The sequence below is a fragment of the Trichoderma asperellum genome, chromosome 3, assembly GCF_020647865.1.
Source record: "Trichoderma asperellum chromosome 3, complete sequence".
Classification (NCBI taxonomy): domain Eukaryota; kingdom Fungi; phylum Ascomycota; class Sordariomycetes; order Hypocreales; family Hypocreaceae; genus Trichoderma; species Trichoderma asperellum.
The window spans coordinates 5,055,733-5,072,868 of NC_089417.1; the positions used below are offsets into that span (position 1 = coordinate 5,055,733).

At 45.1% G+C, this 17,136-nt stretch overlaps 1 protein-coding gene across 1 annotated transcript in view; it reads left to right on the forward strand.

The window, feature by feature from the left end:
* The window catches only part of TrAFT101_006283 (putative Hybrid PKS-NRPS biosynthetic cluster), a gene marked incomplete at both ends in the record, with an annotated part of 37,089 nt that overhangs the window by 601 nt on the left and 19,352 nt on the right, over positions 1-17,136 (forward strand). The window contains 3 exons of the mRNA XM_066127706.1: positions 5-362; positions 438-7,566; positions 7,630-17,131. Coding sequence (XP_065983819.1) covers positions 5-362; positions 438-7,566; positions 7,630-17,131 — 16,989 coding nt within the window. The remainder of the gene's footprint in view (positions 1-4; positions 363-437; positions 7,567-7,629; positions 17,132-17,136) is intronic.

Below are 17,136 nucleotides of genomic sequence, written 5' to 3' on the forward strand. Positions count from 1 at the left end.
CCAGTGAGACGATAGAGAGCATAGAACATTCCGCTTCGCTACTAGCGCTTCACAAAGCGTGCAATGATATCAAGAATGGAAATGCCAAAGCTGCTCTTGTGGCGGGCATTAACCTAGCCGCAGCTTCGACCAATCCCGCGAATACACTTGAAAGAGAAGCTATTGCTGCAGTATTCATCAAGCCATTGCGTTACGCGCTTCGCGATGGGAATCCGGTTCAAGCTATTATCCGTGGTACAAGTGTATGCGATGACAAGGGCTATAAAAAAGCTGCGAGCTCTCGGATACGTGCTCATGAGACAATGGTCCATGAGGCATACGACATTGCTCAGTTGAATCCCCGAGACACCGTATATATTGAGGTAAGCTGCTAATACGCATTAATCACAATTTACTCGGTACAAAGAAAAAAAAATTCAGAAAGCTAACAGGCGCAGTCTCTTTTGGATTCTAATTTCGTTAGCAATGAGATCGAATATTTAGCCCTTCAAAACGTCTTTGGTCACAGCGGCAGTTACATCTGCTCCTCTCAAGGCGCAATGGGAGATTTCAGAAGCGCCTCGGGCCTTATAAGCTTAATGAAAGCGATGGCTTCTCTGGAGCATCAAACGATCTTGCATTCTGTCATTGGTGATATGGGTGATATGAAAGAAAGACGGCATTTGATGCCTGTCCCTGAGGATAGCTGCCCAAGTGAGCGGGCAGGTTATCTACCTAAGCTTACGGCGTTGACAAAGTCAATTGCGTTTCCATCTGGTCGAGATAAACGAGCAAGTGTCAACCATCTCGGGGCTTCTGGCCTCGGTGCTCATGTCATTATTGATTCACACTGCCAAGACAAAGCGCCTGAAGAAGCTGCTCAGTCGAGAGATGGTGATAAGGCACTAGAGCTGATGTTGTTTTCTGCAAACAACATCATTTCTTTGAATGAGCAAATAAAACTCTATCATGATTACGCGAAGGCTCACCAAAACCTCATTTCTGATATCGCCTACACTCGAGCTATTCGCCGAGAAGCTTCGAAGTATCGTGCGTTCTCAATCCTTGGGACCGACGGCAAGATTATAAGTGCTATGAATCATATAGATAGCCCTGTAATGTCCCCATCCATTCTGATGGTGTTCAGTGGCCAAGGAGCCCAGTGGGCAGGTATGGGAAAGGAACTTCTCCAGCTTGGTGAATTTAGAAACGACATACAACGTATGGATATGGTATTGCGAGAATTGAAACACCCGCCTTCTTGGACTATTGAAGAGGAGATGCAGAGAACAGATGACGATCCTCTTTGTCAGATCAATTCCGTGGAAATTGCTTGCATGTTGTCTACCGCTCTGCAAATTGGGCTTCTTCGTCAATTTGAACGAGTGGGGGTGAAGCCAGATGCCGTTGTTGGACACTCTAGCGGCGAAATTGCCTCGGCATACGCTGCTGGCTTTCTGACTTTCGAAGAGGCAGTTATTATTTCCTATTATTATGGCTATGTTGCTGCAATGAGTACATGTGACGGGGCTATGGCAGTCACTGGCCTTGGTGCAGAAGAGACGGCCCAGTTCTTGCTCCCCGGCGTTGTCGTGGCCTGCGAAAATAGCCCCGCCAGCACGACGATTTCTGGAGACCGCGGCGTTCTGGAAGAAGTTATTGCTTCAATCCAGAAGTCTAAACCGCAAGTTACTACGCGGAAGCTGCAGGTTAATACGGCATTCCACTCACAGCATATGGAATTGATCTCCGGCAAATTTCTGGCATTGCTGGAGGCTGAACAAATTACCTTTACAGAGCAGACAAAGCGACAGGCTGTTCTTATGTCGAGCGTCACTAACGGAATTGTTGACGCTGCAATTGCCCCTAAGTACTGGGTGACTAACATAACTTCACCTGTTCGTTTCTCCTCTGCTGTCGAATCTCTTCTCGATATTGTTCCTAAGAATAGCCTTTTCCTCGAAATTGGACCTCATTCTACCCTCTCTAGCGCCCTCTCCCAAATTTGTACCACTCTTAGTGTACCTTGCAACTATGTTTGCTCCCAATCCAGAAGAAATAATTGTCAGGCCAGCTTCCTATCTGCAATTGGGCGACTGTGGCAGACGTCTGTGGACTTGAAGCTTGATCGATTATTCACTGGAAAGGCAATTTCAGGGTTACCCCAGTATCCGTGGAATTACACTGACTATAACAAGGGACGTATATCAGTTGCCAGCAGCGTGGTGCTTTCGCCAAGGGATAAACGCAGTCGAATAATTTCGGAAGCAGCATCTATGGTACCTTCAGATAACTCGGCTGGCGAATTACTAAAGACCGAATTAGAGCTAGTCTTACGTGCTCTTTGGGCCGACATCCTTCGCAACGTGCTTCAAATTCCCATGGCAGATATTGGAAGGCAACATAACTTCTTCTTCCTTGGTGGCGACTCCTTGACAACAATTGAACTTGTCACAGCTGCCTATAGACATGGAATACGCTTGTCACCAGTAGATGTCATCCAAAACCCTGAGCTTGGGCAGATGGCCGCGATTGCCAGCATTGTTGAGACTGAAACGATAGGAAACGTTGTACCGTTTAGTTTGATCCCAGAGGATAGCATGGAGGGCTTCAAGAACGATGTTCAAAAGCAGTGCGGACTGCAGGCTGACAGTATCGAGGATATTTACCCATGTACACCACTTCAAGAAGGGTTCTTAGCCTTGGGTCTTAAACAGCCTGGAAGTTATATACATCGTCAGGTTTACAGGCTAGAGCCGCATGTCGATATTGAGCGTTTTGTGGCTTCTTGGAACAAAGCCGTAAAACAATGCGACAGTCTACGGTCGAGAATAGTTCTGCTCAATTCGCAAGCTTTACAAGCTGTAATCGCGACTGATGACTCATGGGAGCACCCTGTGTCTAGTTTTGATGTCGATACGTATTTGAGTACCACACGAAATATTTCCATGAGTTATGGAGACCGCCTTAGTCGATATACATTGCTGTACCAGGATGACGGTGAAATTTATTTCATCTGGATTGTTCACCACGCAGTGTTCGACGGCCTTAGCATGAAAATTGTTCTTGATTCTCTCCACAAATTTTATAACAGCGCTGAGCTTGCCCTATCACCTTACTCAAATTTTATTCGGTACATCAAGTCGCTCGACTCCAAGGCTTCAAATCAGTACTGGAAGAAGGAAATGGATGGAGCACAACGATCTCACTTTCCCGATGCTTCTCTATCTGTGAAATCTCAGGATCGTGTTTTCCGGCGATCTATGCCATTCCAAAACACTAAGGCATCAATCACAGCAGCAACTATAATTCGCGCTGCTTGGGCTCTGGTTCTCTCCCAGTACTGTATTTCTGATGATGTATGCTTCGGCATGACTTTATCTGGTAGACAGGCCCCGGTTCCAGAATTGGATAATATTCCTGGGCCAATGATAGCATCAGTTCCCGTGCGCGTTAAAATTGACCGAGAAATGCTTGTGTCAGAGTTCCTTCAGCAGGTACAATCTCATGCCGCAGAAATGGTCGCACACGAGCAATTTGGGCTTCAAAATATCGCTAAACTTGGCCAAAATGCGAAAGAGGCTTGCGATTTTGCTAATTTGCTAGTCATTCAGCCCATTCAGCACCTCTCTTCAACTGCCTACTCTGCATTCGATGCAATTCTTCAACAAGGCCCGAAAGAAAAGGCAATATCTGAAGAAGCTATGAAAAACTACTTTAACTATCCATTAGTTCTGCAGGCTTGGATAGGAGATGGTTTCATCGATCTGCAATTTACATACTATGATAACATTATGACTCATGGTCAAATAGAAGCATTAGGATATCACTTCGAACATGTTACCCAACAACTTCTCAGCCTGGAAGATATTTCATTGAAAACTATAACAGCCTCCGGCATGTGGGACATTCAGCGCGCCATAGAGTATAACAGTGAAGAGCCAGACATCATCAATTCTTGCATTCACCAGATTATTGAAGAACATGCTCGAGAACATCCGGACGCAATGGCTATCTGTGCGTGGGACATGAAGCTCACTTACGGTCAGCTTAATATTGCTGCTAATAGGTTAGCAAGCTATCTTTTCCATGATTTCGCAGTTAAACCGAATGATTTGATTCACGTTTGCTTCGAAAAGACTGTCTGGTTTTTTGTCTCCGTATTGGCAATCAACAAAACCGGAGCTGCATGGGCTCCCTTAGACCCTTCACACCCGATAAAGCGCCAGCAGCAGATTGTATCACAGACAAAGGCAAAGCTGTTATTAACTTCCCCTAACAATATTAGAGTATGTTATGGCTTGGTCGAACATGTTCTTGAAGTTTCTTCCGCCCTTGACGAGATGCTGAAATCGAGAAAGCAAGATAGCCAAAATCTAAACTTGGTTTCCCCGGATGCTGTAGCTTATGTTCTCTTCACTTCTGGAAGCACTGGAACACCGAAGAGCTTGGTCATGCAGCACAGGGCTGCTTGCACGAGTCAGACTGCCATTGTTAAGAGACTTGGCATGACACGTGATGCTAGAATGCTCCAGTTTGCATCGTTTGTTTTCGATTTGTCAATTGGGGAAATATTGGGCCCCTGGATTGCTCGGGCCTGCATTTATGTGCCGTCTGAAGAGACTAGAATAAACGGATTGGCTGATTATATTCGCACTATGAATATTAATTGGATATATTCAACCCCTTCCTTCTCGCGCACATTAAATCCAGATACGATCCCGAGCCTTGAAGTATTGCTTCTTGCCGGTGAGGTGGTTGGCCGGGATATATTAGAGACATGGTTTGGAAAAGTTCGCCTTATTAACGGGTGGGGCCCTGCCGAAACTTGTGTATTTAGCACATTGCATGAGTGGGCATCTCTTGGAGAATCGCCATCAACAATTGGAAAGTCTGTTGGTGGCTTTTGCTGGATCGTTGATGATTCAAATCGCCTAGCACCTATTGGGGCCGTAGGTGAAATTATCATCCAAGGTCCGACAATTTTAAAGGAATATTTATCGGATTCTGCAAAGACCGAAGCAGCTATAATGAGGTCACTGCCTGATTGGGTCCCGAAGCGCAATTTCGACTGTTGGAGTCGGTTTTATAAAACTGGCGATTTGGGCAAATACAATCCAGACGGAACCATTGAATTCGTCTCGCGAAAAGATACACAAATAAAAATTCGAGGCCTTCGTGTTGAGTTAGGCGAAATAGAGTACCAGCTTAAAACTAATTTTGAAGGAGTCAATCAAATTATGGTGGACAAGATCACTACAGAGGCCGGTTCCAGCTTGATTGCCTTCTTTTGTTTTAGTAACGAAACAAAAATAATGGCACCAAGTAGTATTATTGAAGAGGCAGTCAATGAAATTTTTCTTCCCCTTACGAATGAGTTGAAAAGTCAAATTGCTTCTACTATTGGACGGCTGTCTGTGAGGCTTCCGCGGTATATGATACCGTTATTCTTCATCCATTGCCGATATATGCCATCAGTATCTTCTACAAAACTAAATAGGCGAATGTTGAAGCGCCTAGTTGAACTTCTAGATCCCGAAAGCCTTCGCACTTATTCATTGGTCGAATCCATCAAGAACGCGCCAGAAACCGCAATGGAGAGTAGATTGCAAGCGATTTGGGCTAAAAGACTCAATATACCGATTGAATCTATTGGAAGAGACGATGGTTTCTTAGAACTAGGAGGCGATTCTATTGCCGTGATCCATTTCGTTGCTGAAGCCCGCCAAGCAGGAATGTCGCTTACCGCCGAAGATGTCTTCAATGACCCACGACTCTGGAAAGTGGCTGCTGTGGCAGATAAAGCAAACGCAGAGTCAGATTCAGTTTCCGGAATTCCACCTTTCAGCTTACTCGAGCTTGGCCAGATGGATGCCGATATTAAAGAGGAACTCCTCAGTCAGTGCGATCTAGCAAGTTGGGATATGATAGAAGATGCGCTCCCCTGTACAGCATTACAAGAAGGGCTCATGGCCATTACCGCCAAGCAAAGAGGTGCTTATATTGCCAAAATGGTGTTTAAAATCTCTGAAAATGTTGATATTGATCGATTGAAGATTTCTTGGGAGCGTACTGTTGCTCTTTCCAGCAACTTACGCACAAGAATTATATCTTTGGGTGATACATCATCAATTCAAATAATTATTAAAGAGGTTGCGCAATGGGAAGATACAGATGGCTTGAACATGGGTGCCTTCTTAAAGCGTGCAAATGATATCCATATGACCTATGGAACACGGCTCTCACGTTTTGCACTTGTTCAGGATACCAACGGCGACCAATATTTTGTATCCATTATGCATCATTCTATATTTGATGGCTGGTCATTGGCTCTTATGATTCGTACATTTAGCGCAATTTATCACGGCAATAACGCGCCAAAATTAGACTCATACTCTAGATTTGTGAAGTATGCACTTCAGCTCGACTCGAAGACCTCGGAAACCTATTGGAAAACGCAATTAGCAGGTGCCAGACGAGCTTTATTTCCTCTACAAATGGATGGCATTACTATTACTACATCTGAGATGAATATGGGTGTTTCATCCAGAGAAATCAATCTTTCACCAATGGCAGGCAGTTCTATCACCAAAGCAACATACCTTCGAGCTACCTGGGCCATGCTTCTTGCACGATACTGCGACACAGATGATATTTGTTTTGGTGCCTCTGTTTCTGGCCGCAATACGCTTGGTATGGAAAACGTCGTTGGGTTGGTTATTTCAACGCTTCCTATTCGAGTTCGTCTGGATCCAGACCAAGTTTTGTCAGAGTTCCTTCGCGATATTCAAAAGCAGTCCACCGATATGGCAGCACATGAGCAGTTCGGCTTACAGAACATAGCCAAGATTAGCCCGGATGCTAAAGACGCCTGTAACTTTTCCAGCCTGTTAGTCATTCAGCCAAAAGAACTAATAAGTCAGGCCGATCAAGAAGGGACTATCCTTGTCTCTACCAGAGCAGAACAACGTTTGGCATGGCAATCAATGACAGACTATTTCAGCTACCCGCTTGTTGTTCAATGCCATTTGGATGATGATACCGTTGACTTGGAATTCGTATACGATAAGGGTGTTATATCAGAACTCCAAGTGCAGGCACTGTGTAATCAATTTGACCACTTGATCCAGCAACTTATATCTTATAATGAAGAGAAGCTGCTTCGCAACGTGTCTATAGCGGGGCCTTGGGATTTGCAGCAGGCCATGGATTGGAATGGCCTGGGTCATGTATCTTTGACAGGCGACTGGGATATAAATTTTGCCCGTTCCGCTAAATGTGATGAGCCTTTTGCAGTTAATCAATGCATCCACCACCTCATTGAACAGCGTGCACAAATGCATCCCGAGTCGATTGCTATTTGTGGCTGGGATGGAGAATTTACTTATTCTGAAATGAATGACGCTGCCGATAGATTGGCCAATCATCTCGTTAGGAATAATGGCGTACAAGTGGGCGATCTTATCATTGTATGCTTTGACAAATCTTCCTGGTTTATTATTACAACTCTAGCCATTAACAAGAGCGGCGCCGCTTGGGTGCCGATCGATCCATCTCATCCAACAGAACGCCATCGACAGATTGCCCGTCAGGCAGGAGCACGTCTGGCACTTTGTTCACCTACTAATAGTTCAAAATGCATTGATCTAGTGTCGAATATCCTTGAAATAACACCAGATCTAAACAGAGAGCTTGCCTCAAATCAATCCAACGAGACCCAATTGGCTGTGGCTGTTAGCCCTCAAGATGTTGCTTACATTATATTTACTTCTGGATCTACTGGCCTACCGAAGGGCGTGGTTATTCAGCATGATTCTCTAAGCAGCAGTCAAATTGCGCTTCGCAATAGGCTTGACCTTAATGCCAACACGCGAATGCTTCAGTTTACTTCCTATGTGTTTGATGCCTCAGTTGGTGAAATCGTGGCGACTCTCTTGGCCGGTGGCTGTGTTTGTGTTCCCTCATGGGATTCGCAAATGAACTCACTTGCAGCCTATATACGACATGCTAAAGTTACATGCTCTCTCTTAACCCCATCGCTTGCTAGAACTGTTGCCCCTGAAGATGTTCCTTGCCTTGAAACTCTTATTCTTATTGGAGAGGCAGTTGGCAGAGACGTATTCGAGAAATGGTTCGGAAAATTGCGACTCTTCAATGGCTGGGGTCCTACTGAATCCACTGTCATTGCTGCAATTCATGAATGGGAATCTATAAACGAGTCCCATCTTACGATCGGCCGGCCTCTAGCTGCCTACTGCTGCTGGATTGTAGACCCCAAGGACCCCCAGAAGCTGGCGCCAATAGGTACCCTTGGCGAAATCGTAATCCAGGGACCAGCGTTATTACGGGAATACCTCTCGGATCAGGACAAAACAGCTTCTGCTGTAGTTACTTCGCTTCCAGAATGGGTACCTGACCGCGATCGATGGGGTCGGTTCTATAAAACTGGCGATTTGGCAGTGTATAATGCGGATGGCACCATTAGGTATTCCTCTCGAAAAGATAATCAGGTAAAAGTCAGAGGCCTACGCATGGAATTAGGTGATATTGAATACCACATCAGCAATGCCATGGACAATGTCTCCCAAGTTGCTGTTGATGTATTGAAGCGTGACGCCAGGACAGTCTTAGCAGCCTTCATTTGCTTCAGCGATGATACTCTTCCAGTCGGCATAAAGGATAGGACCATACAAGATATTGTTTTGGAGTTAACGCCACAACTAAAGGACAGTATCAACACCTTAATCGGACGGTTGAATGTTGTTTTGCCGACCTACATGGTGCCGACGCTTTTCATTCCTTGCAAAGCCATGCCGCTGGCGACATCTTCCAAAATGGATAGGAAGATGTTGATCCAACTTGTTGCCTCTCTCGATCAAGCGCAATTCGAATTATATTCGCTAGCTCATGGAATTAAGGTTCAACCGGAGACTGATATGGAGCTGCGTTTACAGCACATTTGGGCAGAAATTCTAAATATGCCCCCTCAATCTATCGGTCGCGATGATAGCTTTTTAAAGATTGGCGGCGACTCTATTGCAGCTATACGCCTAATTGCTGTAGCTCGAGGTCGTGGAATTGAGCTTCTCATCGGTGATATCTTTAATGACCCTCGGTTACTCGCCATAGCCAGCAAGGCCCGATGTATTGAAGTATTCTCGGAAAAGACAAGCTCAATTAAACCATTTGAGCTGCTAGAAGAACATGAAAGAACGTACATCTTGGCTCCTGAGATGAAATTGAAGCTAGATTTATCCGACAAGATGGAAATTGAAGATGCTTATCCGTGTAGCAGCTTGCAGGAAGGCCTTTTAGCTTTAGCTGTAAAGCAGCCGGGTAGCTACATCACAAGCTTTCAGTATCGTCTATCAGAGCAAGTTAATATTCACAAGTTCCGAAATGCATGGGAGAAAACTGTTCAATTATGTGGCATTCTTAGAACTAGAATCATCCATCTGGCTGGCTCTTCCATTCAAGTGCTTCTTACTGGCGATGAATGGGATGATACAAAAGATATGACTCTGGCGTCTTATTTGCAATCTACCCGAGCGGTCCAGGCCGCTTACGGATCTCAGCTTTGTCGGTATGCGTTGATACAAGAGAATAAAGAGGAAACGTACTTTATTTTGACAATGCATCACGCAATTTTTGATGGCTGGTCGATGCGAGTATTTTTCGATACCTTGCATAAAGTGTTCCATGGACTAGAGGCTAAATCTCTCGCACCTTATTCTCGCTTCATTCAATACACCATGAATATTGACCCTGAATCTGCTTCCAAGTACTGGACTGAGCAGCTTTACAAGGCTGAGAAAGCTTCGTTCCCACCTACTAATGCAAGTCTTACGAATCGGTCGCAAAGCTCCAAGAGCGTCCGTTCTTTGGTAGCAAATCTTGACCTTCCCGATATCAGCGCAACAGGTATCACAAAGGCCAGTATTCTTCGTGCTGCTTGGGCTATTCTTCTTGCGCGATATTGCGATACCGACGATATATGTTTTGGCACGACTATATCCGGAAGACAAGCCCCAGTGCCCGGGATAACGGATATGCCTGGGCCAACTATAGCAACTGTTCCTCTTCGAATTCGTCTGGATCGCCAAGAGCCAGTTCACTCGTTCCTCCAAAGTGTTCAAGAGAAAGCTCTGACCATGGTGGAATTTGAACAATATGGTTTACAAAATATTCGTAAATTGAGCTCCGATGCGCTCGATGCCTGCGATTTCTCCAGTTTGCTCGTTATTCAGCCTAAAGAAGCTTTGGAGTACGCAGGTGGTGGCCGAGAGGATCCAATCCTAATCTCCACCGATCAAGCTCTAGAAACGGGCGAATACGCGCTTCAAAATTATTTCAATTACCCGCTCGTCATTCAAGGACATTTAAACAATGAATCTGAACAGCTGGTTCTTATTTACGACTCTGAAATTCTCCACGAAAAACAAATCGTTGCAATATCCCACCAGTTCCAGCACGTTGCCAAAGAGCTGGCCTTGGGCATGGAGTTAAATCTTGGCGCCATCACAGTTGCGTCGTCATGGGATCTTCAGCAGTCGGAAATATTCAATTCAGAGATGCCAGAAGCTATTGAGAGCTGCTTCCACACTTTAGTGGAGATGCAAGCTGCCCGGACTCCTGATGCTACGGCCATCTGCGCCTGGGATGGCAGCTTTACCTACGCTGAGTTGGATCGTGCGGCTAATCGGCTGGCGCACCACTTGATGGCTGAGCATTCCGTCAAGCTTGACGAAATTATCCATGTATGCTTCGACAAATCAATTTGGTTCTTTGTTTCTATTCTGGCCATTAACAAAGCTGGGGCTGCGTGGGCCCCTCTTGATCCTTCTCATCCCCCAGAGCGACTTCGTCAGATTATCAAGCAGACGAATGCCGTGGCTGCGTTAACGTCGGAAGCCCATGCCGCGTTATTCAGCAGCTTTACGCCGCTAATAATCCAAGTAACGGCATCCCTGGATCAAGAATTATCTCGGGATAGCGCATGCAGGCAAGGTTCTCCTGTTTCTGCTGTGTTACCAGCCAATGTAGCATATGTGCTCTTTACTTCTGGTAGTACTGGCGTACCAAAGGGTCTTGTTATGGAGCACCGGGCCCTTTGTAGCAGTCAAACTGCTATTATTAAAAGGCTCAAGCTTCATTCTAATGTTCGAATGCTGCAATTTGCTGCATTTGTATTCGATCTTTCGATTGGAGAAATAGTAGCACCGCTTATATCAGGTGCCTGTGTCTGTGTGCCGTCAGAGAAAGCTCGCTTGAATGACATTGCCGGATTTATTCGTGAGATGGATGTCAACTGGGCTTATCTTACTCCCTCATTTGTAAGAGTATTAACGCCAGAAGAAGTCCCGAGTCTCGAGCTACTTCTTCTTTGCGGCGAGATAACTCCCCGCGACATTTTCAATACTTGGGTTGGCAAACTGAGATTTATCAGTGGTTGGGGTCCGGCTGAAACATGCGTCTTTAGTTCATTACATGAATGGAAGTCCGCTACTGAATCCTCGCTAAATGTTGGCAAGCCAGTCGGGGCACTTTGCTGGATTGTTGAACCCGACTGTCAGGACCAGATAGCTCCTATTGGGACTGTAGGCGAAGTTATGTTGCAAGGCCCGACACTACTTCGCGAATACCTTGACGATCCTGAACGAACAAGCTCAGCCATGGAGATCTCACTCCCTCAGTGGGCAATTCAAAAGGCACCACAGTGGACGCGATTTTATAAATCAGGCGATTTGGCTATGTATAACCATGATGGCACAATCGAATTCTGCAGTCGAAGAGATACTCAAGTTAAAATCCGTGGTTTACGAGTGGAGCTTAGTGAGGTCGAATATCGCATCCGTGAGAACTTGGAAGGCGTCCGTCAAGTCGCCGTAGATGTTCTAGCCACTGATGGCGGCTCTACCTTGGTGTCTTATCTTTGCTTCAGTGATGAAACCAGAAGTTTACCAAAGACATCAGAAAGCAGTATAGATGAGCTGTTTATACACCTAACAGCTGAAATCCAGCTCCTGCTCATTGCCATGGCAGGACAACTAAAGACACTATTGCCGAGCTATATGATACCCACCGTATTTCTCATTTGCAGATACATGCCCTCTATTACTTCTACAAAGCTTGACAGAAAAGCTCTCATCAAGATGACATCTCTTCTTAGCCATGATCAATTATCAGCTTTTGCTGCGACTGATAATGAAAAGAGAGTTCCGGAAACAGATATGGAACGCCAATTCCAACGCATTTGGGCATCAATTCTAAACATTTCCGCTGATTCAATAGGAAGAGATGATCATTTCTTACAGATTGGCGGTGATTCCATCTCAGCTATACATTTAGTATCTAAAGCGCGAACTGAGGGTATTGAGATATGTGTAAAAGATATTTTTGATGATTCCAGACTGCTTGCAGTTGCCTCAAAGGCCACTCTCATCGACGGTGGTCGAGAGATAGAAGACCCCATACTGCCGTTTTCACTTCTGCCCAAGGCTTTCCGAGACATGGCCATAAAAACCGCAGCAGAGCTATGTCAAGTCCCCGCAAGCGCTGTTGAAGACGCGTTCCCCTGCACATCTTTGCAAGAAGGCTTAATGGCCCTGTCTGCCAAGCAGCCCGGTTCTTATGTGGCCAAGTACGTGTATAGACTAGCCAACCACGTTGACATTCCGCGCTTCAGAGAAGCCTGGGTTAAGACAGTTGAGTTATGCGGGGTGCTTCGAACCAGGATTATACCTATGAAGGATTCTTCCATTCAGGTGCTTGTCAAACACTCGGCTAAGTGGGAAGAAACAACAGAAGAAAATCTCTCCTCTCTTATACATTCAGTTAGAGGCCTTGAGATGACCTACGGCACCCCTCTCTGCTGGTACGCGTTGCTTTGTGAAGCGGAAACCAATTATTTTATATGGTCCGCTCATCACGCTATATACGACGGATGGACGATACAGATCATCTTGAAGACTCTCGAGGCCGTATACCGAAACGTTGAGGTGCCTCGTTTACAGCCATATAATGCATTCATTCGATATAACTTGGCACTTGACCATAGCGCTGCGGCTAGGTTTTGGAGCACTGAGCTGCGTGGTTCCAAACGAGCCGCATTTCCGCCTCTAAACTGCTCTTCTGGCGGAAATGATGGCATTTCAACCCAAGTATACCGAAGAGCAATCCCGTTGTCTGGTAAACCCAAGTCCTCGATCACTAAGGCATCTATTTTACGTGCTGCTTGGGCAATAGTCTTGGCTAGATGCAGTGGTAGTAACGATTTCACTTTCGGTACAACTGTATCTGGTCGCCAAGCACCCGTGCCCGGTCTGGAGGCAATGCCAGGACTAGCAATTGCTACTGTCCCCGTTCGTATTCGCCTTGATAGTCAAATTAAGGTCTCCAAATTTCTTGAAGATGTTCAAAACCAGGCTACAGCGATGGTCCCCTTTGAGCAGTTCGGGTTACACAATATTGCAAATGTCAGCCTTGACGCAAAAGAAGCTTGTAAATTTTCAAGTTTACTCGTGATCCAACCTCCGCAGTTTTCCAGCGAAGAGTCTAACGATACAATACTCCTTTCTGGAGAGGCGGAAAGATCAATGACTGAGGATTCGATGCAGACTTACTTTAATTATCCTCTTGTTCTTGTTTATATGGTAGCTGGCGATAGTGTTGAACTATGCGTTTGGTTCAACCAAAACATACTTCAGAAGCAACAAATTATAACCCTATCATATCAAATCGAACATGTTATTCAGCAACTCAATAATGATGTTTGTTTAGAATCAATCTCTCTCACTGGAGACTGGGACATCGAACACGCCGCAAACTCTCAGCATCTTGCGGGATCTACTCCATCCTGTGACGCTGAACGGTATTGGAGAATGCAGTTAGAAAACTGCCAGCGGGCAACATTCCCCTCTATGGATCACAGCATTGGAATATCAACAGAGATAAGCAAGACTGTTGATACAGTTGTTGAGTTACCCAATATGCTCGCCTCGAGTATTACAACCACAATGCTAATCCGAGCTGCATGGGCTCTCATCTTAGCTCGCTACTGTGATACAGACGATATCTGTTTCGGTGCAACAATTTCTGGAAGCCAGGTAACGATGACTGGTGCAACGGATATAGCAGAGCCACTCATTGCCATAGTTCCAATTCGGATTCAATTCAACCGAGATCAACCTGTGTCTTCTTTCCTCTGTGCAATTCAAGATCAGGCATTGGAGATGATTCCTTATGAACAGTATTGCCTATCAAATATTGCCAATTTGAATGAAGATTCAAGAGTAGCTTGTCAATTTTCCAGCCTTCTCACAGTTCAACAAAAGTATACTACAAAAGAAGCGAATAATGATACGATGGCCTCCGCAGATATCGAAGCCGATCTATCAGTTGATTCTGCTCAAGATTTCACCTATCCACTTATCATTCAAGGAAATATATATGATAATAGTGTCAAATTAACCATCACATATAAGGCAAGTGCAATGATTGACTCTCAGGCGGAGGCGCTGGTTCAACAACTGGGCCACACTCTCTGCCAGCTTGCTTCGCTAAGTGATACTCCTTTACGGGAGCTAGCACTATCATCGGAATGGGACCTCAAAAAGGCAATTAAGTTTAACCAATGTGAAACTGAAATCATTGATTCCTGCATTCATGAGCTCATCGAAGCTCAGGTAATGATGCGCCCAGATGCTCCTGCTATATTAGCTTGGGATGGGGATCTCACATACAGCCAGCTTGAAAGCACTGCAAATCGCTTAGCCCATCATCTTGTGGATAAATTTGATGTGAAAGTTGGTCAAATTATTCATATTTGTTTTGAAAAAACCGTTTGGTTTATTGTGGCTATACTAGCTATAAACAAGACTGGGGCAGCGTGGTCACCTCTGGATCCGTCTCATCCAACTCAGAGGTATTCGCAAGTTATCTCACAAACTGCTGCGTCGTTGATCTTAACCTCCCAGACTACCACGTCAAAATGCATATCCCTAGTACAGAATGTACTTGAGGTTTCCTCAGAATTAGACAAGAAACTCATTGCAGAAGAGACAAATGACCAACGGCTAGCAGTTCGCGTATCAACGACGGATATTGCTTATATCATTTTTACGTCGGGAACCACGGGCATTCCTAAGGGCGTTGTAATTGAACACAGGTCACTATGTACATCACAGACGGCTCTTGCCCGCCGCCTTGGCTTTACGGATAGTGTAAAAATGCTTCAATTTGCCTCTTTTGTCTTTGATGCGTCAATGTTTGAGATTTTCGCACCTCTTTTCGTTGGTGGCTGTGTGTGCATGCCATCTTGGGATGAACAAATGAACGATATAGTTGGCTACATGTCTAAATCTTCTATAACGGCTGCATTTGCCACCCCAACTGTTGTGCGCAGCCTAAGACCAGAAGAATTACCCCAGCTTGAGATACTTGTTGTGGGTGGTGAAGCTGCAGCGTCGGACATCATTCAGACGTGGTTTGGAAGGCTTCGACTCTTCAATGCCTGGGGTCCAACCGAAACTTGTGTTATCGCATCAGTTCACGAGTGGGAAAGCCTAGCTGACTCACCAATGACCATTGGACAACCTATTACGGGCCACTGGTGGATTGTAGATCCAAATGACCCCAGACAGCTCGCCCCCATAGGATGTGTTGGCGAGATTGTCTTCCAAGGACCAACATTAATGAGGGAATATTTCGATAATCCATCTAAGACTGAAGAGGCTCTATTAACTTCGCTTCCCAGCTGGGCACCTCATCGCGAGCTAGAATGTTGGAACCGATTCTACAGAACCGGTGACTTAGGCTTTTACAATCCAAATGGCACGATGGAAATATGTGGTCGAAAGGATTGCCAAGTCAAGCTTCGTGGCCTTCGGATAGAGCTCCATGAGATTGAATACCAGATATCTATTCATCTCCCTGGCGTTCGTCAAATTGCGGTTGACGTTATCAAAAGGGAGGAAACATCGCATCTAGTGGCTTACTGTTGTTTCAACAATGATACTCTGCCATCGCATATGGCCGCTGATAATGCAAGCGCAGATTTGTTCACTACTCTACCAGATCGGCTAATAGTTGAGTTTCATGAGCTTATTATGACACTCGCCGATATTCTTCCCCCTTATATGGTCCCTAAAATCTTCATTCCATGCAATTATATGCCGCTAGGAACATCGACTAAATTAGATCGGAAGTTGCTCATATCCACCACCACTTTGCTTTCCAATGAGCAACTCAATAAATACTCGCTTGTTGATAGCAACAAGCGTGCTCCAGAGACGAATGTTGAAAAGACACTGCAACGGCTCTGGGCCGATGTTTTAAGGATACCTGTTGAATCAATTGGAAGAGACGACAACTTTCTTCAAATCGGAGGTGACTCAATGGCCGTCATACGACTCGTCTCTATTGCTCGCGAGAGTGGTCTGGGCCTAAATGCAAGGGAAATATTTGATGACGCTCGACTTTTCAATGTGGCTGCCAAAGCTCAAAGTTTGACCAATAAAGATTATGATATCAAACCCATTGAACCGTTTAGCCTGTTGACCCAGGGTCATATGGAAGCGCTCTTCACACAGTCGTCTTCGACTTCCGCGACTACATTATTTGACAATACTACAGTAGTTGAAGACGCATATCCTTGCTCAAAATTTCAAGAAGGTCTTATGGCCCTAGCCGCCAAAAGTCCATCCTCTTACATTGCTAGATTTCATTATCGCATTTCTGACAAAACAGGGTTGAACGAATTTAAGACTGCGTGGGAAAGGATTGTTGAAATGTTTCCTAATTTGAGAAGTCGAATTATCCATGTAGATGGTTCTTCTATTCAAATCATTGTCAAGGATGATATTCATTGGGATTCAACGAACGATTTACCCCTAAATGATTATCTTAAGAGCTTACGACATATAAAGATGGGGTATGATTCTCGACTATGCCACTATGGGCTGGTTGAGCATGAAGACGGATTCCATTTCATCTGGACTATGCATCATGCCGTTTTTGATGGATGGACTATACGGTTGATATTCAAAGCTTTACATACCGTCTACGAAGGCGTACAAGCGGCTCAGCTAGAGCCATTTTCGCGGTTTATTCAATATGCTCTAGACACTGATTCTCAATCAGCAAGTGAATACTGGTCTA